Genomic DNA, 20,758 nt, shown 5'->3' with positions numbered 1-20,758 from the left:
AAAAGTATCATTTATTTACTTACCTAAAATCTATGGAGTGCTTACTATGTGCCAAGTGCTTTTTAAAGCACTTGGAATACCTGACTGCATGAACAGAAACACAAATCTCTGAGCTTGCAGTCTGATGGGAATAGGGGAGATACATAATAATAATCACAATAAATAGGTAAGTTCTAAAGCTTCACTGTTTAATACGGTAACTGCTACTCAAATGTGGCTATTTAATTAAAATTAGAATTACTTCTTCAGGCACCCTAGCCACATTTCAAGTGTTCAGTAGCTGTATTTGTCTCATCATTACCATACCGGGCAGCACAAATATGGAACATTTCAATAATTGCAGAAAGTGCTATTGGACAGCACTAATCTAGAATATGTTAAAAGGCAAAACGTGCTATGAAAAAAAAATTAGAGTTTTTAAAGCATGTTGCAGGGGTGGAGAAGGTATTACAATTTTTTTTTTTTTTGAGACAGTGACTCGCTCTATTGCTCAGGTTGGAGTGCAATGGTGCGGTCTCAGCTTACTGCAACCTCTGTCTCCCGGGTTCAAGCAATTCTCCTGCCTTAGCCTCTCTAGTAGTTGGGATTACAGGCGCATGCCACCATGCTTGGCCAATTTTTGTAATTTTTGTAGAGACAAGGTTTCACAAGGGTGGTCTCGAACTCCTGACCTCAGATGATCCACCTGCCTTGGCCTCCCTAAGTACTGGAATTGCAGGGATGAGCCACCGCACCTGGCTGGAATTACAATTTTAAAGAGTAATTGTGGTGCACCTAATTTAGAAGCTTTTGAACAAAGATTATCAGGAGGTAAGTGAATGAGTCTTGGAAATACTTAGGAGAAGAAAATTCCAGGGCAGCGGACAAGCAATGCAGAGGCAGAAGCATACCAATTTGTGGAAGTGTTTGGAGTGCACCAGAGAAGAGAAGCAGAAAAGAGGTAATGGGGGCAGATCTCAAAAGCCTCATAGATCACTGTGTTATTCTACAGAAATCTATAAGGACATAAATATATGAGTACAAAAATGTTCTTGCAGCATTGTTTGTAAGCAGCAAAAAATTAGAGGTGAGGCCAGGCACAGTGACTCACGCTTGTAATCCCTGCACTTTGGGAGGCTGAGGCGGGCAGATCACCTGAGGTCAAGAGTTCGAGACCAGCCTGGCCAACATGGTAAAACCCCATCTCTACTAAAAATACAAAAATTAGCCGGGCGTGGTGGCACATGCCTATAATCCCAGCTGCTCAGGAGGCTGAGGCAGGAGAATTACATGAACCCGGGAGGCAGAGGTTGCGGTGAGCCAAGATCGCGCCACTGTACTCCAGCCTGGGCGACAGAGCGAGACCCCATCTCAAAAAAAAAAAAAAATTAGAGGTGACATACATGATTATTATTGGGGAGTGGTGACATGTTCATGCAGTGGTTGGTGAGGATGAGGGTGAAAGGATGAGGTTATAACCATGCATAGAAAGCATCCTGGAGGCCAGGCACAGTGGCTCACATCTGTAATCCCAGCCCTTTGGGAGGCCGAGGCGAGAGGATTGCCTGAGCCCAGGAGTGTGATACTAGCATGGGCAACATAGTGGGACCCCTGTCTCTACAAAAATTAGCTGGGCATGGCAGTGTGTACCTGTAGCATGACCTACTCAGGAGGCTGAGGTGAGAGGATTGCTTGAGCCCAGGAAGTTGAGGCTTCAGTGAGCCATGATGGTGACACTGCACTCCAGCCTGGAGGACAGAGCAAGAGCCTGTCTCTAAAAAGAAAGCATTCTGGTGCTGGGTATGGTGGCTCATGCCTGTAATCCTAGCACTGTGAGAGGCTGAGGTGGGCGCATCACCTGAGGTCCGGAGTTCGAGACCAGTCTGGCCAACATGGTGAAAACCTGTCTCTACTAAAATTATAAAAATTAGCCAGGTGTGGTGGCGGTCACCTGTAATCCCAGCTACTCAGGAGGCTGAGCCAAGAGAATCACTTGAACCCGGGAGGCGGAGGTTGCAGTGAGCTGAGACCATGCCATTGCACTCCAGCCCGGGCGACAAGAGCAAAACTCTGTCTCAAAAAAAAAGAAAGCATTCTGGAGTCTGTAGGCTGCACCAAAAGGGCCATTATCCTGGTAGACTGGAAGGAGCCTGGGGCCCCTGGGAGTTGGGGTTTGAGGTGGCTGTGTGGCTTGTGCTGTCTCTTCTACTGGCAGTAGCAAAGGCCAGGGGACTGTTGAGGTCCTCCCAGACCCTAAACTCACCCCAGTTAGGGAAGAGTCACCAGTCGGGAGGGAATCACCAGAAGCTGAAAGCATACCCTGTGGATCCAGGAATGGCCGGGATGTCTGGCACAGAATGAGGAATTGTGCTCTTGCTGTGGAAGAGACAGGGTAGCTTCTCTGATGATCCTTCCTGTCGGCCCCCACCCTACCATGTTTCCCGGCAGAGAATGGTCAAGAACCTGGAGAAGGAACTAGCACTGCTCAAGCAGGAGCTGGCTATCCATGACAGCCTGGTAAGAGGCTAGAGGCAAAGAAGGAGGGCAGAGGTGCTGGGGTAGGGGGTGACTAGAGGGACTGGGGCTAGGGGCAGACAGCATCATGGGTCAAGGCCGATGGTGGGCGGGGTTGGGGGGCAGGCTCAGTGGCAGGAAAGGGGCAGCAGCAAGGGTCCATGAGGACAGGGGTTGGGAGCAGAGTCCTCCAACGGTCCTGAGGGGCCTCGAGGCAGAGGCAGCGCATGCCTCCCGTCCTCGCCGTTCTAATGCTGCAGAGTCTGCTGGGACTCAGCCAGCAGAGCCTCTGTCTGGAGTAGCAGGCCCCATGTCTGAGGGTCTTTCCTTTCCTCCCCGACCCCATTATCCCTCTCTGACCCAAGCACCTGGCCTGTTGTGTCAGGCCCTCTGGCAGGACCCAATGATGAAGGGAAGGAGCCAGCTTGGGCAGCCAGGGCCTGTGCCCAGCCTCCCCACTTTGCCTCTCAGAATGGCCCCTGCCACTCCCCTGTGGGCTCAGGTTCTTGTTGCTTATCCACATGTTCTTCATCCTCCTTCAAGACCAACCGCACCTTTGTGACCTATGACCCCATGGATGAAATCCAGATTGCTGAGATCAACTCCCAGGTGCGGAGGTACCTGGAGGGGACACTGGACGAGATCGACGTAAGGAACCCCTCTGTGACCACTATGCTCAGCCAGCCTGGGCCTCCCAGTCCTGGGCACACCCCAACGCATGCTCTGCTGGCCTCAGAGCCTCATGTGAATGGGTGCAGTGGGTGGAGGGTGGTGCTGGACTCTTGATGTCAGGGTCCCTTCAGCTCATCTCAGGGGCACAAGCACAGGCCCTAGAGCCAGGCTTTCTAGGATTGAATCCCAGCTCAGCTGCCTCTTTGCTGAGTGACCTTGGCAAAATACTCAACCTCGTGTACTTCAGTGGCCTCACCTGCCTAGTGGGGAGGGAAACAGAGTGGGGATTAACTGAGCTGCTGCACCTGGGGTGCTTGACTGTGTCCGCAGAATGAAGCTGATAAAGGATGATAGTCATGCTGGTTGTCTACAAGGTAGACCCCAGGGCCCATGTTGGAGTGGGCCAAGGAGGGGGAAACCACCCCACAAGGAAGTGTCCTCAGGGGGAAGGCTGCATCCTGTTTTCACAGTGCAGTCCATCAAACCCCTCTTCTTGGAGACATGGGCAGACCCCCCTGGCTGTTACTGTGGGCAGCTCCGAGAAGCAGGCCTGGGACACTAAGGGATGGACTCTTCTGGCCTTCACAGGAGGGGCAGTCCCAAATTAACCCTTGATCAAGGGGAATGCTGTGGGCTTTAGGCTGGGGGGAGGCCAGTAACCTTCCTCCAGCCTCGTGTGTGTGTCTGTGCCCATGCAGACAGGTCCATAAATGGGCTCCATCTGAAGACAGCAGGCAGAACCTTTTGGAAGTAAGAGAAAGCTGAGAAATACATTTTATTTAAAAAAAAAAAAAACCTTTAGAAGGTATTTTCAAGGTATAGAATCATTTCATTTTATAGAGGTCTCCACTTCGAAAAGGTGGTTTTTATAGCCTCAGCAAATACTTAGTTTTAAAATTATTAATCAGGTGTTTCTCTGCTCTGGAGGAGGGCTTGGCTGCCACTTTGCTGAGAGGCTGTGTGCACATGTCCTCTTCTCGAGACAGATGGTCCAGGGGTCAGCCAAGGGGTCTTGATTTCTCTACTAACATAGATGCCCCCTGGTCCCTCGAGGTGCCCTTGGTCTAACCTCTGCCTTGCTGTCTTCCCTCCAGATAATCAGCCTTAGACAGATCAAGGAGGTGTTCAACCAGTTCCGGGTGGTTCTGAGGTGAGAGACCCCCACCCCTACCTCATTCCTACATCAGGCTGCCATTTTCATCTCCTGCGATCTGGGCACTTGCCTCCAAGAGCATCCTCTTCTTGCTTGTGGATGAAGAGCCAAATCAGAGTCCTTGGGGGCATGCCTGGGTCCCTGGTGGATATTCAGTGAGTTCATTAATTGGACAGGAGGTGTTTATGGAGTGCCAGCTCTGAGAGTGCCCAGAGCAGGGCATTGTGAATATTCACCTTGTGAATATTGCAACACACACTCCCACCTCAGGAGGCATTTGTGGTTTATTTGAGTGCAAACATACCCATAGTCTGAGCAGCTTATGCTAGGTGGTGTCACTAAAGCTGGTCATGTGATTCCAAGTGGCCTCTTAGAGACAGAACCTAAGACAGAACCCCACATGGTCCCAAGTGAGGCTTACGGTCCTTATCAAGTGTCATCTTGGAGCAGACACACATGACATAAGGTGGCCCTTGTGGGTTTGGGGGTCGGACAGTGGGTATATGCAATGGGGCAGGGGGAAGTGAGTCCTTTGTCCTTTTGTCTGGTCTGGTTCATGATGAAGGTGTGGCCCCACACAAGGGGCCTCACCCATATGACTTTTAACCCCAGTACTTGGTTTTTGCCCCAGTGGATTCAGCATGGCCCCAGGTACAAGCTGTTCTCTCTTGCTGTCTCCCAAGCCAACAGGAACAGGAAGTGGAGTCCACTTTGCGCAGGAAGTACACCCTCATTGACAGGAATGACTTTGCAGCCATTTCTGCTATCCAGAAGGTAAGCATAGTTGCTACTTGCCGACAGCACTCACCTCAGATTTCCCATCCTCAGACCTTTGCAGAGCCAGCAAGTATTAATGCATTAAACCAGAGCTAGGATTGCAACAGATAAAGGTAACACCAGAATGAACACAGGTGACCTGTGTTAAGAGTAAACCACCTTTGAATTAAAAATAATTTCCATAAGGTAGAGACATGGATAATAATATTAAAGACGAATTCCTGGAATTAGGTTGGAAATAAGCTTTAAGATCCCCAGAGTATGGAATGAGGTGCCATACTGGTGAGGGGGTGCATGTGGAAAGTGGACATTTGGCAGAGTGGTCAGGGACCGCTCTACTGGGGACAGCCTGAGGCTGGCATCAGCAGCTGTCAAACCTTGGTGTGTATGGTGAACATGTCCACCCTGAGCCTTGGGCCATATACATGTGGGTCCCCAAGGGGTCCAAGCCCTTAATCTAACTCACAGACCTTTGGCTGGCCTCTCTATGTAGGCGGGGCTTGTGGATGTTGATGGCCACCTAGTGGGTGAGCCTGAAGGACAAAACTTTGGACTCGGAGTCGCCCCTTTCTCTACCAAACCTGGGAAGAAAGCCAAGTCCAAGAAGACATTCAAAGAGCCACTCAGGTGAGTGACCTTGCCGCTCTGCCTCCTCAGCAGCTGGCCCTCCTCGGTGGGTGAATGGGAGGATGTGCACTGTTCCCACTTTCCCCCTGGTGTCTCAGCTACTGGGTTGGCACAATGGACGTCACTGCTACCAATACTAGCAAGTCTGTGGGGCCCGGGCTGGGGCTGGTTTGGAACCCCACAAGAATCATCTCTCATCCTCACAGCAACCTGGTGAGGTGGGAGTTAATGTCTTTATTACACTGATGAAGAAACAGAGGCTTAGAGAGGGGAAGTCACTCACCAAGGCCATACCACCAATGAGTAGTGGAATGGCAGCAAGAAGCTGGACCAGCTCTCCAGAGCCCATGCCCTCTGGTACTTTATGTTGTACCCCCTCCCCTCACTTCACTAGGGTCTTCCCGCCGACTGGCACTCAGGTCACCTAAAACTCCAGTTCACCTTTCAGGCAAGACTCGTTTGTATGTGCAAGGTGGGAAGAGCATTTAGGTTCACTTAGTGAGCCCTCCCAGGGTGCTGTGTAGTGGTGGGTAAGAGCACAGGCTCTGGAGCTGATGCCCGGGCTCCCTTCCCTGCTCTGCACTTCTCACACCCAAGGGGTCACCCCATGTGAGACATGAGAACCGCTCTGTGCCTGTTTCTGCATCTCCAAAATGGGAATAATAATAATAGCATCCAAGTCATTGAGGTTGTTGTGAGCAAGAGTGTGTGAGCGCAGGCCACAGGCCAGAGCTGATTGTAGAAAACTGTTACACGCAGGACAAGAGTCAGGCAGCAGAGGATGCCAGTGTCCCTGGCTTCCTCCTGCCTCTTCATGAGTGCAGTCACACCCCAACCCTCTCTGTTCTGCTTCCGGATAATCAGTGCAGTATTCAATGGGTTGAGGCTCAGTTCCCTGAGCCATACTCGTTGCAAGGAGGAGGAAAGAGGAAGAAACAGATTTTCTATCCTCAGACCTTTGGGAAGAGCCATGGGCATCCTCCTGCCAGTTCGGTCCTCAGATCTGCCTCTTCTCGGAGAAAGGCACCAAGCACTGTCACTTCGGCAGGGAGGACAGCTACTTTTCTGGGAGCTGGTGTGGAGAACAGGGTGTGGACCAGTAAGAACGGCAGGGCAGAGCCATCCTGCTTTACCATTGGTCCACAGACAGAACCACCCTGTGTGGGGCTCTGCCAGTCCTTCCCGGGGAAGCCTGTATGACTCAGACCTCAGCAGCCATGGTGGTTCCTGAGAACCTGTGGCCCATCCTACAGGTCCATACACTTTCAATCCATGGAGATTGTACCCATTTTTCCCAAGCGTCTCCTGCCAAGACCACCGAGGGCTCTTTGTTCTGATAAAAGGGAGAAAAATGCCCTCTTCTTCCTCCACATCTGCCTGGCTTAGCATCACACTATTTGCGCTTTTACCTAGGCATATGAACAAGATGGGAGCTGAATGAGGTGGGGTTCCCAGTGTAGTCAGTGCTGAGAAAGGTCACTCATCCTGGCATCTGATACCTCACTGTCCATGACTGAACCCTGGGGCTTCCGTGCCTTCTTCCAGCTCCTTGGCAAGAAAGGAAGGTGCCAGCAGCCCTGTGAATGGGAAGGACTTGGATTACGTTTCCACCTCCAAGACACAGCTGGTCCCATCCTCCAAAGATGGGGATGTCAAAGACATGCTTTCGCGGGACCGGGAAACTTCCAGCATTGAGCCCCTTCCCTCAGACTCCCCGAAGGAGGAATTACGCCCAATTAGGTAATCAGCTAATGTTAGCTTCTGCACCAGATCAAACAAAACCATATGTGATCCTCAACATGTAAAGAGTACCTGCAGATAAAAGAGAAATAAAATAAGAAATAATAGGCAAAGACTAGGAGCACAGTCCCCAAAGAAGAAACATGACTTATGCATCTGCAAAATGATCCAACCTCAGGAGTCATCCAAGATGCGCAATTAAACATGGAATCATTTTAGACCCTCCAAATAGCAATTATTTAAATAATTAAAGTTATGTATCTTTTGTACAAGTACTGCATTCAAAAGATTTAAAAATTTTAAGGTATGAAAGAATATAACCTCTTCCCTTTCCTCAAATCACTCAGCCCCTCTCCCTCATGAGTTTTTAAGGATCTATCCTAAGGAAATAGATGTGAAACAAGATTTATGCAAAAGATGTTTATTTCATCATTTATTTAAAAAGCAAAATATATATATTTTTGAAAACCTTCAGTAGCCAACACTAGGGAAAGGGCACTAAGTGAATTGTTCTCTGCCATTGGGTTGTCCGTGAAGAATTTCAGCCTATGAACATTTCTAAACATTCAGAGAAGTTGAAATAATTGTACAGCAAACACCTGTACACCAACCATCCTCCCAATTCTACAATTTATATGTTACTATTCTTGTTTCATTCTGCCTCTATCCTTCTATCCCTCCATGTTCTTTTTTTGATGCATTTCAAAGTTGCCCACATCAATCCAATTCCCCTTACCCCAACACTTCATCTTACACTCATTAACCAGAGTTCTCAAAGGGTTTTTAATAACATGAAATGCTTTTTTGAAAAAAGTAAGATGTAAAATTAAACATACTGCATGGCCTTAGCCATTCAAAAATATATCAAAAAGGCCAGGCACGGTGGCTTATGCTTGTAATCCCAGCACATTGGTTGGCCAAGGCGAAAGGATTGCTTAAACCCAGGAGTTGGAGAGCCTGGGCAACATAGTGGGACTCTGTCTCTATAAAAAATTAAAAGGGAGCTGAGCATGGGAGTACATGCCTGTAGTCCGAGCTACTCAGGAGGCTGAGGCATGAGAATTGATTGAGCCCAGGATCTCGAGGCTACAGTGAGCTGTGATCGAGTCACTGAACTCCATCCTGGGCAACAGAGCATGCTGTCTCCAAAGAAAAAAATATATATATATGTGTGTATACATATAGGTATACACATATATATGTGTGTATATATGTATATACGTATATACATATATATACGTATATACATATATACGTATATATATACACATATATGTGTATATACGTATATACATATATACGTATATATATACACATATATGTGTATATACGTATATACATACATATGTATATGTATGTGTGTATATATATATGCAAGGAGTATGTATATATGTATACATATATGTATATACGTATATATGTATATACACATATATACGTATATATGTATATGTATATATACGTATATATGTATATGTATATATATACACACATATAAAATGTTTTATATGTGTGTGTATGCATATATGTATATATGCGTATATGTATATACACATATATATGTATATACATATATATGTGTGTATATATATACACACACACATATATATGTATACACACACACACATATATGAAATCCAGGGCCAGGCACAGTGGCTCATGCCTGTAATCCCAGCACTTTGGGAGGCTGAGGCGGGTGGATTACCTGAGGTCGGGAGTTCGAGACCAGCCTGACCGACATGGAGAAACCTGGTCTCTACTAAAAATAAAAAAATTAGCCGGGTGTGGTGGCACATGCCTGTAATCCCAGCTACTGAGGAGGCTGAGGCAGGAGAATTGCTTGAACGTAGGAGGTGGGGGTTGCAGTGAGCCGAGATTGTGCCATTTCACTCCAGCCTGGGCGACAAGAGCAAAACTCTGTCTCGAGAAAAAAAAAAAAAAGAAAGAAATACAGAAGGAAATACACCACCATATGCCATTGTTCTTTTCTTTTCTTATTGTTGTTTGTTTCTTATACTTTTCCTTGCTTTCCTCACTTTCTGCCATGGGCATATGTCCTTGTACGTGTGCTGAGTAAAACAAAGAGGAGGGAATGATTCACACACGGTTTAGCTCCTGTCTTGGGTAGGTGGTGCCTAGCACTTCTGCCTCCTGGCCACAGAAGTCCCAGGGAAGAAAGATGAAGTGCCTGGTGGCTCCAAGGCAGCCACCTCATTTATCCTCTTTGGTCTCACCTTTTCATCTCAAGGCCCGACACCCCACCCTCCAAACCAGTGGCCTTTGAGGAGTTTAAGAATGAGCAAGGTAGTGAGATCAACCGAATTTTCAAAGAAAACAAATCCATCTTGAATGAACGGAGGAAAAGGGCCAGCGAGACCACACAGCACATCAATGCCATCAAGCGGGAGATTGATGTGACCAAGGAGGCCCTGAATTTCCAGAAGTCACTACGGGAGAAGCAAGGTAAATGTGTTGGAAAGAGGGCTAGGGAGCTTTGGGGTCTCAGAGTCATGCTGGTCGAAGCAGAACAGCCCTTGGCACTAGAGGACTGAGATGGGAGGGGGCCAGTGGGGGTACTGGGATGTGGCCTTCACCCATAGGTCAGATCACTTAGCTCTGGTCAGCCCCTGAGAGCCGCAGAGTCCTCCCTGTCAGCCAGCCTCTGCCTGTGGGTCCCTCATTGTTGCATTATCTCAGACCTAGGTGCTGGGCCTTCCACCCCATATGTGCTACTGTCCCTGGTGAAACAGGCCCTTTGTCCTGCAGAGGTATCACTGGGAGATGGGTAGCTGGTGACCTCTACAAGGTCCGTGGGTCTCTGTGTGGTTTCCTCACTGCCCCAGGTGGTCAGATTGAGGTGGGGCTGCTGGTAGGGACTATGAAAAACCAAGTAAGGGAACAAGAATGTGGATGCCAGAGAGCCAAGGGACTCACTTTCAGTAAGGCCATTCCCTATGCTGAATCCCTGACACCCGTGCTGGTCTGTCAGAGTCTTATCTCCTAGAGCTGGTGGCAGGGGGTGCTCCAGGCTCAAAGAGCAAAGGACCCCAATGTGGGGAGGGTGCTCACCTGGTTACCCTGACCCAGTGTCCTTGTCCTGGTGGCGTGCACCGCCCACACCTGCACTGAGGGCCAAGGCCCATCAAGCTTGCGTGTTCAGATGACTTATCTGAGAGGGCTGGTCAAGTGCAGATTCCCAGCCCCTCAGCCAGTGGTTCTGACTTGGGAGAGATGGAGCAGGGCCCAGGACCTGCATTTTAGTGAGTGACCATTCCAACTCTGGGACAGGTGGTTCAGAGGCCACACTGTTCTTCACACTCCTGGCTCAGTCTTATTGTCTTCTTCCAGACAGGAAACACCACAGGTTACTGGGCTTTCCCTCGCTAAATCACAACCCTGTTCCAGGCCAGCTTCCATGAGTGATCTCCAGATGTCACTTGGTTTATTCCTGCAAGTCAGATGCATCATCTCACTCACAGGGGGTGCATTTTACTCATTTATTTCTCAGAGGAGCAGGGCGTGGTGGCACACACTTGTAATCCTAGCATCTTGGGAGGCTGAGGCATGAAAATCGCTTGAACCCAGGAGGCAGAGGTTGTAGTGAGGCAAGATTGCGCCACTGCACTCCAGTCTGGGTGACAGATGAAGACTGTCTTGGAAAAAAAAAATAATAATAATTAAACAATTATTATTTCTCAGAGGGCAACTTTATTTTCTAATTCTTGGGGCCATTCTTATCATACCTCACAGACCAATTATGACATGCTATTCCTGAGGGCAAAGCCCTCCACGGGTCTGGGAAGCTGGAGAAGGCCAGTGATGGTGGCTATAGACATACCCCTATCCAGAGCCACAGGGAGAGGACATGGTGAAGATTTTATGGGACAAACAAGCACTTCTTTGTCCTCTCTGCTCACACTTTCTTTGAACATACAGCCCCTTATTACATATTTAAGAAAAAATATACGCATGGTATGCTGGCATATCATTTACTCCTAAATACACCTGAAAGTGGACAGTTTCAAAGGATGAGATGAGGAAGACATTAAATTTTTTTTTTCTTTTTTGAGATGGAGTTTCACTCTTGTTGCCCAGGCTGGAGTGCAATGGCATGATCCCGGCTCACTGCAATCTCCGCCTCCTGGGTTCAAGTGATTCTGCTGCCTCAGCCTCCCACGTAGCTGCGATTACAGGCATACCCGCCACCATGCCCAGGTAATTTTGTGTTTTTAGTAGAGATGGGGTTTCTCCATGTTGGTCAGGCTGGTCTCGAACTCCCGACCTCAGGCGATCTGCCCGATTTTCGGCTGGGCGCGGTGGCTCACGCCTGTAATCCCAGCACTTTGGGAGGCCGAGGCGGGCAGATCACGAGGTCAGGAGATCAAGGCCATCCTGGCTAACACGGTGAAACCCTGTCTCTACTAAAAATACAAAAAAATTATCCGGGTGTAGGTGATGCACGCCTGTAGTCCCAGCTGCTGGGGAGGCTGAGGCAGGAGAATGGTATAAAACCTGGGAGGCAGAGCTTGCAGTGAGTCGAGATTGCGCCACTGCACTCCAGCCTGGGAGACAGAACGAGACTCTGTCTCAAAAAACAAACAAAAAAAATTTATCAGTATTAAAAAAAAAAACCCATTTTTGTGCTGTCCCCCCAAAGTAGTTGTTTTTCCACTGATTATTAAAATATTAATAAAATACCTTTATTTTATTGAATTTACTTGAACAGATCAAGTAAACTCATATCTCCTAGGCCAGGCGAAGTGGCTCACGCCTGTAATCTCAGCACTTTGGGAGGCTGAGGCGGGTGGATTGCTTGAGTACAGGAGTTCGAGACCAGCCTGGGCAATACAGTGAGACCCCTGTCTCTACAAAAAAACATAAAAAATTAGCTGGGCGTGGTGGCACATGGCTATAGTCTCAGTTACTTGGGAGGTATGGTGAAAGGATCACCTGAGCCCAGAAGGTTGAGGTTGCAGTGAGCCATGATCATGTTACAGCACTTTAGCCTTGGCGACATAGTGAGGCCCTGTCAGATCAATCAATCAATCAATCTCTTAGATACCTTATTATTGACAGCCACTTGTTGACCCAGGAAGGTCAACATATTTGGAACATTAGTCTCTTGTAAAAGAACTTGAGGCCAGTAATTCAAGAAAAAGAAAAAGAAACAAAAGAAAAATGTAAAAATGTAAAATCATCTTTAAATTCAACTCTTTTTTTTCCTGGAGATAATCAGAGATCCTCTGAGTAGAACAAAAGATGTTCACAGTTACTCCCCATCTCCATAGAGTACTGTAAAGCCTCTACTCTGTAAAGGATTGTGGCTTATCCAAATAATCACATCAGGGACCTCCCACAGCATAGAGACCACAGCAGATTGCTCTGCATTGAAGGTGAGACACCTGGTGAGGGTGACTCCCACACCCCACTCCAGATCCCAGATCCCAGAGTCTAGACATTTGCTTTTCCATTAATGACTCCATTAGTGGCTTTTAATGTGTCTCACTTTTTTCTCAATAAACATCAGTGGAAGTGCTAACACTTTCCTCTAGCACCTGGGGGCTGCCTCATGCACCCCAGCCACACACCTCAGGTCACATGCAGAACACACTTACCCTACACTTGGGGATGGCGGTTGATGTGATGCCTTTGCTAAGCTTTCAGGTGCTGTGAGCAGTGGAGAGCAGGGTGAATGGTTTTGCACACCAAATTATTGTCTTAACCCAACAACTGTCACTGAACTGACAGACCTTAAAAGATCCATGCAGAGACTAATAGCACTGACCCTTGTCCCTGGAGCCCTTTGATAGCTACTCAACACGATATAGATGTCTAATCATCTCTAACAAGAAGGTAGCTGGTGAGCTGCGCATGGTGGCTCACGCCTGTAATCCCACCACTTTGGGAGGCCGAGGCGGGCGGATCACCTGAGGTCAGGAATTCAAGACCAGCCTGGGCAACATGGTGAAACCCTGTCTCTACTACAAATACAAAAATTAGCTGGGATTGGTGGCACATGCCTGTAATCCCAGTTATTCAGGAGGCTAAGGGAGGAGAATCGCTTGAACTCAGGAGGCAGAGTTGCAGTGAGCCGAGATTGTGCCACTGCACTCTAGCCTGGGCAACAAGGCGAGACTCCATCTCAAAAAGAAAAAAAAAGAAAGTAGCTGGTGGATGTGTGTATCAGCAAGAGACAATTTGAACATCTGCTGTTATTAATAAGGAGCCTTGCCCAAGTGCCTTGTAGTACTAGCCAGTGATGGCAGTTTGTAGATGTAATTTACAAGAAAAATAGACATTTGTATACTAGGGGTGCTTACTAAATATCTTTGGCTACTAGAGTTTTAAATAAAATAAGCATGGAGCATGGGCCTTCTGTACCTTCCCCTGCCCTCTGCTCTTGTTTGTCCTAAAATGCCAGTGTGGCCCCACTGAGCTGAGCTCCCCTCCCTGTGAGATTATGCCCTGGCAGCCTGGCCTTCTTGTGCTTTGCCCATCTCCTTGCCATGGGTCTGCCCTGCCTGTGGTCTCCTGTCTTCATGATTTGCCAGCTCTGTGCCCACCTTCTGGAATCCCTTCCTCCCCCAATTTCAGGTGGACACCTCCTCATTTCCTGACTTCTTCCATCACCTTGCAGGCAAGTATGAAAACAAGGGGCTGATGATCATCGATGAGGAAGAATTCCTGCTGATCCTCAAGCTCAAAGACCTCAAGAAGCAGTACCGCAGCGAGTACCAGGACCTGCGTGACCTCAGGGCTGAGATCCAGTATTGCCAGCACCTAGTGGATCAGTGTCGCCACCGCCTGCTCATGGGTGCGACAGTTGGGAAGGTTGGCCGCCACCTGAGGTACAAGGAGACTCAGGGAGAGGCCACAGCCTGAGTTCTGGAAGCACCCTCAGAGTTTCTCTCTGGCAGAGCCAGGGGCTGGGCAGGGGCTTCAGATGTGTGGTTCCCAGGACTGTGAGGGCCAGAGATGGAGATGGGGACAGGGTAAGACCTTGGAGCAGGAAGTGAACAGATGGTGAGCCTGCAACAGATATAAGACAGATGAGAGCACACAGCCCTTACCGGCTTCCTCAAGTTCTGTCTCCTCACCTCCTTGTAGAATTTGACATCTGGTACAATGAGTCCTTTGTCATCCCTGAGGACATGCAGATGGCACTGAAGCCAGGCGGCAGCATCCGGCCAGGCATGGTCCCTGTGAACAGGATTGTGTCTCTGGTGAGCGGCACAGGGGCAGGGGTGTGGCAGTGGTTGAGCATGGGGCAATGGGCAGTGCCCCTTGACCTCTGTTCTCAACACAAAGATGGCAGTGTGTGTGGTGCTCCCAGCCTCTCCACAGCCAGCCCAGGCAGGTGGGCAGGTACAGGTCTCTCCTCGGTTACCAAGGGATGGGGGAAAATACCACTCTTGCTACTGCCACCTTTCTAAAGCAGTTCATCCTGCTCAGGCAGCAGTTACAGGTTGTCTGTGGGAACACTGACAGACATGGGGGCTGGAGGGCTGTGAGATGCCCTTTTGGTGGCGGGGGTGGGGGTGTGTGGCACAAACCCAGCAAGGGACTGCCCTGATGCACACCACAGGCTCTGCTAGGGTATATCCTGACAATACCATGCTAAAGGGACTGTCCTCCCCCAGGGAGAAGATGACCAGGACAAATTCAGCCAGCTGCAGCAGAGGGTGCTTCCTGAGGGCCCTGATTCCATCTCCTTCTACAATGCCAAAGTCAAGATAGAGCAGAAGGTAACTCAGAGGCCTATGTCTCCAGGAGGATGGGGGCCTCAGTGACTAGGAAACCCAGGATCATATTCCCTACTTTAGAGAGGTAGGGGAGGAATGGCACCATTCCAAGGAGATTAGTCACCCTCAGTCAGCGGGTGTCTTCTGCCAACTAGACTGCAATTGGGCTGGACCCTAGAGGAGTCCCACCAACCACGGCCAGGCCAGGACATGGCTGGTGAGTACTGACTAGCCTATGTATGGTTCGCAGAACAAGGCCCAGGGATCCCCTGAGGCTTCCACCTGTCAGGGAGGACCTCTCCAACGGGGTCCACTCTGCACAGGTGGCAGGGGACAGAGGATCACATGCAGCTGAGGCATAGCTAGACATGGCGTTAGCTATAGATTGGGTGGGGTACTCTCCTCCTCGAGCAGGTTAGGCTGGTGCAGAGGGTCTCCATTCTACTAAGGCCTTGTCTGGAGCCAGAACACAGAGGGCCCTATGCACTGCACACTCCTCTTTGCACAGAGGCAGTGCTTATACAGCAAGTGGCAGATGCACACGGGGCAGGAGCCCAAGTGAGTTCATTCTTTCGCAAATATTTTTGTAGTTAATTTATTAACATACTCATTAGGTGATACATTCAGGTGTTTCAAACATTAAGAAAGCATGAAAGTATATGGCTGGGCACGGTGGCTCACGCCTGTAATCCCAGCACTTTGGGAGGCCGAGGTGGGTGGATCACTTGAGGTCAGGAGTTCAAGACCAGCCTGGGCAACATGATGAAACCCTGTCTCCTAAAAATACAAAAAATTAGCCAGGCGTGGTGGCACATGTCTGTAACTCCAGCTACTCAAGAGGCTGAGGCAGGAGAATCGCTTGAACCTGGGAGGTAGAGGTTGCAGTGAGCCAAGATCACACCACTTTACTCCAGCCTGTGCAATAAAGCGAAACTCTATCTCAAAAAAAAAGAAAAAAAAAATGCTGGGCACAGTGGCTCTGGCTGGGCACGGTGGCTCACGCCTGTAATCCCAGCACTTTGGGAGGCTGAGGCAGGTGGATTGCCTGAGTTCAGGAGTTTGAGACCAGCCTGGGCAACATGGTGAAACCCTGTCTCTACTAAAATACAAAAACTTAGCTGGGTGTGGCAGCATGCTCCTGTAGTCCCAGCCACTCGGGAGGCTGAGGCAGGACAATTGCTGGAATCTGGGAGGCGGAGGTCGCAGTGAGCTGAGATTGTACCACTACACTCCAGCCTCGGTGACAGAATGAGAGACTCCGTCTCCAAAAAAAAAAAAAAGAAAGTACAAACGCTGTCCCCCTCTATCAGCTTCTGATAGGGCACCCCTGTCACTTGTTTCAGATCCTGGCAACCCCTTCTGACAGGACACTCCATCACTTGTTTCTAGTGTTCCCCTCAATTTTCTCTCTTTCTTTTTTTTTGGGGGGTGGGATGGAATTTCACTCTTATTGCCCAGGCTGGAGTGCAATGGCGTGTCCTCACCTCACTGCAACCTCCGCCTCCCAGGTTCAAGTGATTCTCCTGCCTCAGCCTCCTGAGTAGCTGGGGGCGTGCTACCATGCCCGGCTAATTTTTTGTATTTTTAGTAGAGATGGGGTTTCACCATGTTGGCCAGGCTGGTCTCGAACTCCTGACCTCAGGTGATCCACCCGCCTTGGCCTCCCAAAGTGCTGGGATTACAGGCGTGAGCCACCGTGCCTGGCTTCCCCTCAGTTTTCTGCATCTTGCTTTTTCTACTTAGCAACACATCCTGAAGATCATGCTGTGTCAACCTATAGGTGCTTCTGTGTCTTTTTTTTTTCTTTTCTTTTCTTTTGAGACGGTGTTGTGCTCTGTTGCCCAGGCTAGAGTGCAGTGGCATGATCATGGCTCATTACAGCCTCGACCTCACAGATTGAAGCGATCCTCCCACCTCAGCATCCCGAGTAGCTGGGACTATAGGCATACACCACATGCCCAGCTAATTTTTTTTTTTTTTTTGGTAGAGATGGGGTTTTGCCTTGTTGCCCAGGCTGGTCTCAAACACCTAGGCTCAAGTGATCCGCCTGCCCTGGCCTCCCAAAGTGCTGGGATTACAGGCATGAGCCATTGTACCTGGCCGGTTTTTTCTTATTAATTTTTAGGAACTTTTTTTTTTTTTTTTTTTTTTTGAGACAGAGTCTCACTCTGTCGCCCAGGCTGGAATGCAGTGGCACAGTCTTGGCTCACTGCAACTTCTGCCTCTGGGCTCAAACTATTCTCCTGCCTCAGCCTCCTGAATAACTGGGACTACAGGCACCCGCAACCACACTCAGCTAATTTTTTTGTATTTTAAGTAGAGACAGGGTTTCACCATATTGGCCAGGCTGGTCTCGAACTCCTGACCTCAGGTGATCCACCCACCTTGGCCTCCCAAAGTGCTGGGATTACAGATGTGAGCCACTGCACCTGACCAAGAAATTAGCTCTTTGTGATATGATTTACAACTATTTTTTCCTGTTTGTCATTTGTCTTTTGACTTTCCTTATGGTTTTTTTTTTTTTTTTTTTTTGAGATGGAGTCTCGCTCTGTCACCCAACCTGGAATGCAGTGGCATGATCTCGGCTCACTGCAACTCCGCCTCCCAGGTTCACGCCATTCTCCTGCCTCAGCCTCCTGAGTAGCTGGGACTACAGGTGCCCACCACCACGCCCAGCTAATTTTTTGTATTTTTAGTAGAGACGGGGTTTCACCGTGTTAGCTAGGATGGTCTCGATCTCCTGACCTCTTGATCCACCCGCCTCGGCCTCCCAAAGTGCTGGGATTACAGGTGTGAGCCAGCATGCCCGGCCGACTTTCCTTATAGTTTTTTGTAGGTATTTTGTTATTTTTAAGAAATCAAGCTTAGTCCATTTAGGCTGCTGCAACAAAATACCTTAGACTGGGGAATTTATAAACAGCAGAAATGGGCTGGGCGCGGTGGCTCACGCCTGTAATCCCAGCACTTTGGGAGGCTGAGATGAGTGGATCACCTGAGGTCGGGAGTTCGAGACCAGCCTGGCCAACATGGTGAAACCTTGTCTCTACTAAAAATACAAAAATTAGCCGGGTGTGGTGACGCATGCCTGTAGTTGCAGCTACTCGGGAGGCTGAGGCAGGAGAATTGCTTGAACCTGGGAGGTGGAGGTTGCGGTGAGCTGAGATCGCACCACTGCACTCCAGCCTGGGTGACAGAGTGAGACTCCGTAAACAAAACAAAACAAAACAAAACAAACAGCAGAAATGTATTGCTCACAGTTCTGGAAGCTGGCAAGTATAACATCAAGGCATCAGCAGATATGGGCTAGTAAGGGTTTGCCCTCCGCTTCAGAGGTGGTGCCTTCTAGTTGTGTCCTCACACAGCAGAGGTGCAATAAACTAACGAGCTCCCTCAGGCCCCTTTTATAGGGCACTAATCCCATCCCTGAGGGTAGAGACTTCAAGACCTGTCACCTCTCAAGGCCTCACCTCTTCATAGCATCACCATGGGGGTTAGCTTTCAACATATGAATTTTGGGGAGACACTGATATTCAGACCATAGCATGAGTTTATCGGTATTCTTTTTCTTAGTTTCTGGATTTTGTGTCATCATTTCCCCCAGCTGAATTCACTCTTTACGTTTAGGATTAAGCTGACATCTTCACTTACCTGATGGCTGTGAGGAGCTGAAGCCCATCCAGAGAGGCTTAAGCATAGGGGTCTCTTACATGGATTCTGAAGGTCCCATAGAGCAGCACGTCCCATCCTGTGCTGTGCACACAAATCACCAGGGGTCTTTTTAGAATGCAGATGGCCGGTAACAATAGCTCGTGCCTATAATCCCAGTACTTTGGGAGGCTGAGGCGGGCAGATCACTTGAGGCCAGGAGTTCGAGACCAGCCTGGCCATTGTGGTGAAACCCCATCTCTACTAAAAATACAAAAATTAGCCAGCCATGGTGGTGCATGCCTGTGCACGCCTGTAATCCCAGCTACTTGGGAGGCTGAGGTGTGAGAATTGCTTAAACCAGGGAGGTGGAGGTTGCAGTGAGCCAAGCTTGCACCACTGCACTCCAGCCTGGGCAACGAAGAGAAACTGTCTAAAAAAAAAAAAAAAAAAAAAAGTAGATACTGATGGAGCCTGAGATTCTATATTTTGAATAAACTCCCAGATGATGTCCATGCTGCTAGTCCAGGACCACACTTGGGGTAGCACACTTAGAGGCTTTACCTTAGAACCTGCTCTTTATTAGGTTGAAGATGTTCTTTTCTGTTCCTGTTCATTGAGTGTGTATTTTTTTTCTCAATCATGAAAGGAATATTGGAACCATTATCTTTTTGCATACTGCCTCCCTTTTCTTTCTATTCTCATTCCCAGGACTCTGATTAGATGTATTTTATTTCATTCTGTCCTCTGTATCTCTTAAAATATCTTATGTTTCTTCCAGCTCCTCATTTCTCTATGCTGTAATTTAGGTAACTTTTTTTTTTTAGACGGAGTTTTGCTCTTTCACCCTGGCTGGAGTGAAGTGGCGCAATCTCGGCTTACGGCAGCCTCTGCCCCCTGGGTTGTAAGCGATTCTCCTGCCTCAGCCTCCCAAGTAGCTGGGATTATAGGCATGCGCCACCATGCCTGGCTAATTTTTGTATTTTTAATACAGACAGGGTTTCACCGTGTTGGCCAGGCTGGTCTTGAACTCCTGACCTCGTGATCCACCCGCCTTGGCTTCCCAAAGTGCTGGGATTAGAGGCATGAGCCACTGTGCCCAGCCTGGGTAACTTCTTCCCCCCCCCCCCCCCCCCCAAGATGGAGTCTTCCTCTGTCACCTAGGCTGGAGTGCAATGGTGTGATCTTGGCTCACTGCAACCTCTGCCTCCCAGGTTTAAGCGATTCTCCTTCCTCGGCCTCCCGAGTAGCTGGGATTATAGGCATGCGCCACCACTACCGGCTAATTTTGTATTTTTAGTAGAGATGGGGTTTTTTCTGTTGGTCAGGCTGGTCTCGAACTCCCGACCTCAGGTGATCCGCCCGCCTCGGCCTCCCAAAGTGCTGGGATTACAGGTATGAGCCATCGTGCCTGGCATTCTTTTTCTTTTTAATTAAAAACAATTTTTTAAAAATAGAGACTGGGTCTCCCTATGTTGCTCAGGCTGGTCTTCAGTTCCTAGACTCAAGGGATCCTCCTGCCTGGGCCTTCCAAAGTGCTGGGATTACAGGCATGAGCCACTGCACCCAGCCTTTTTTTTTTTTTTGACAAGGTCTTGCTCTGTCACCCAAACTGGAGGGATGCAGTGACATGATCATAGCTCACTGCAGTCTTGATATCCTGGGCTCAAGCAATCATCTCACCTCAGCTTCCCAAAGTGCTGGGATCATGGGCGTGAGCCCCTGTGCCCAGCTAGTTATTTTAAATAAATTCTTATTTTATGCTTTTTAAAAGGCTTTATTGAGACAGAATTTGCATACCATACAATTGGCCCATTTAAAATGTGCAACTCGCCAGTCACGGTGGCTCACGCCTGTAATCCCAGCACTTTGGGAGACTGAGGTGGGTGGATCACTTAAGGTGAGGAGT

General features: G+C 48.8%; 1 protein-coding gene and 1 long non-coding RNA gene across 15 annotated transcripts in view; one reads left to right on the top strand and one right to left on the bottom strand.

The window, feature by feature from the left end:
• The window catches only part of KIF9 (kinesin family member 9), a 53,434-nt gene that overhangs the window by 31,118 nt on the left and 1,558 nt on the right, over positions 1–20,758 (top strand). For 7 of the 13 annotated variants that reach the window (XM_063602295.1, XM_008971780.4, XM_003818437.4 and 4 more), the window contains 10 exons: positions 2,428–2,496; positions 3,037–3,141; positions 4,260–4,315; positions 5,002–5,092; positions 5,589–5,722; positions 7,268–7,462; positions 9,711–9,925; positions 14,100–14,276; positions 14,570–14,685; positions 15,103–15,207. In XM_063602295.1, coding sequence (XP_063458365.1) covers positions 2,428–2,496; positions 3,037–3,141; positions 4,260–4,315; positions 5,002–5,092; positions 5,589–5,722; positions 7,268–7,462; positions 9,711–9,925; positions 14,100–14,276; positions 14,570–14,685; positions 15,103–15,207 — 1,263 coding nt within the window. Of the gene's footprint in view, positions 1–2,427; positions 2,497–3,036; positions 3,142–4,259; positions 4,316–5,001; positions 5,093–5,588; positions 5,723–7,267; positions 7,463–9,710; positions 9,926–10,810; positions 10,971–14,099; positions 14,294–14,569; positions 14,726–15,102; positions 15,208–20,758 lie in introns of those variants that run through there. The other 6 variants (XM_034956312.2, XM_034956310.3, XR_010111423.1 and 3 more) reach the window with 5 other exon arrangements.
• LOC134729893 (uncharacterized) overlaps positions 3,917–20,758 on the bottom strand; it is an 84,192-nt gene continuing 67,350 nt past the window's right edge. The window contains exons 3-6 of one of the 2 annotated variants that reach the window (XR_010111424.1): positions 12,413–14,662; positions 12,161–12,327; positions 10,532–11,115; positions 3,917–7,534 (exon numbers count right to left, since the gene is read on the bottom strand). This is a non-coding gene — a long non-coding RNA (uncharacterized LOC134729893). The remainder of the gene's footprint in view (positions 7,535–10,531; positions 11,116–12,160; positions 12,328–12,412; positions 14,663–20,758) is intronic. The other variant, XR_010111425.1, reaches the window with a different exon arrangement.

This window comes from Pan paniscus, chromosome 2 (genome assembly GCF_029289425.2).
Source record: "Pan paniscus chromosome 2, NHGRI_mPanPan1-v2.0_pri, whole genome shotgun sequence".
NCBI classification, from domain to species: domain Eukaryota; kingdom Metazoa; phylum Chordata; class Mammalia; order Primates; family Hominidae; genus Pan; species Pan paniscus.
The sequence above is the reverse complement of the archived record's forward strand: the minus strand, read 5'-3'. Positions and strand labels throughout refer to the sequence as shown.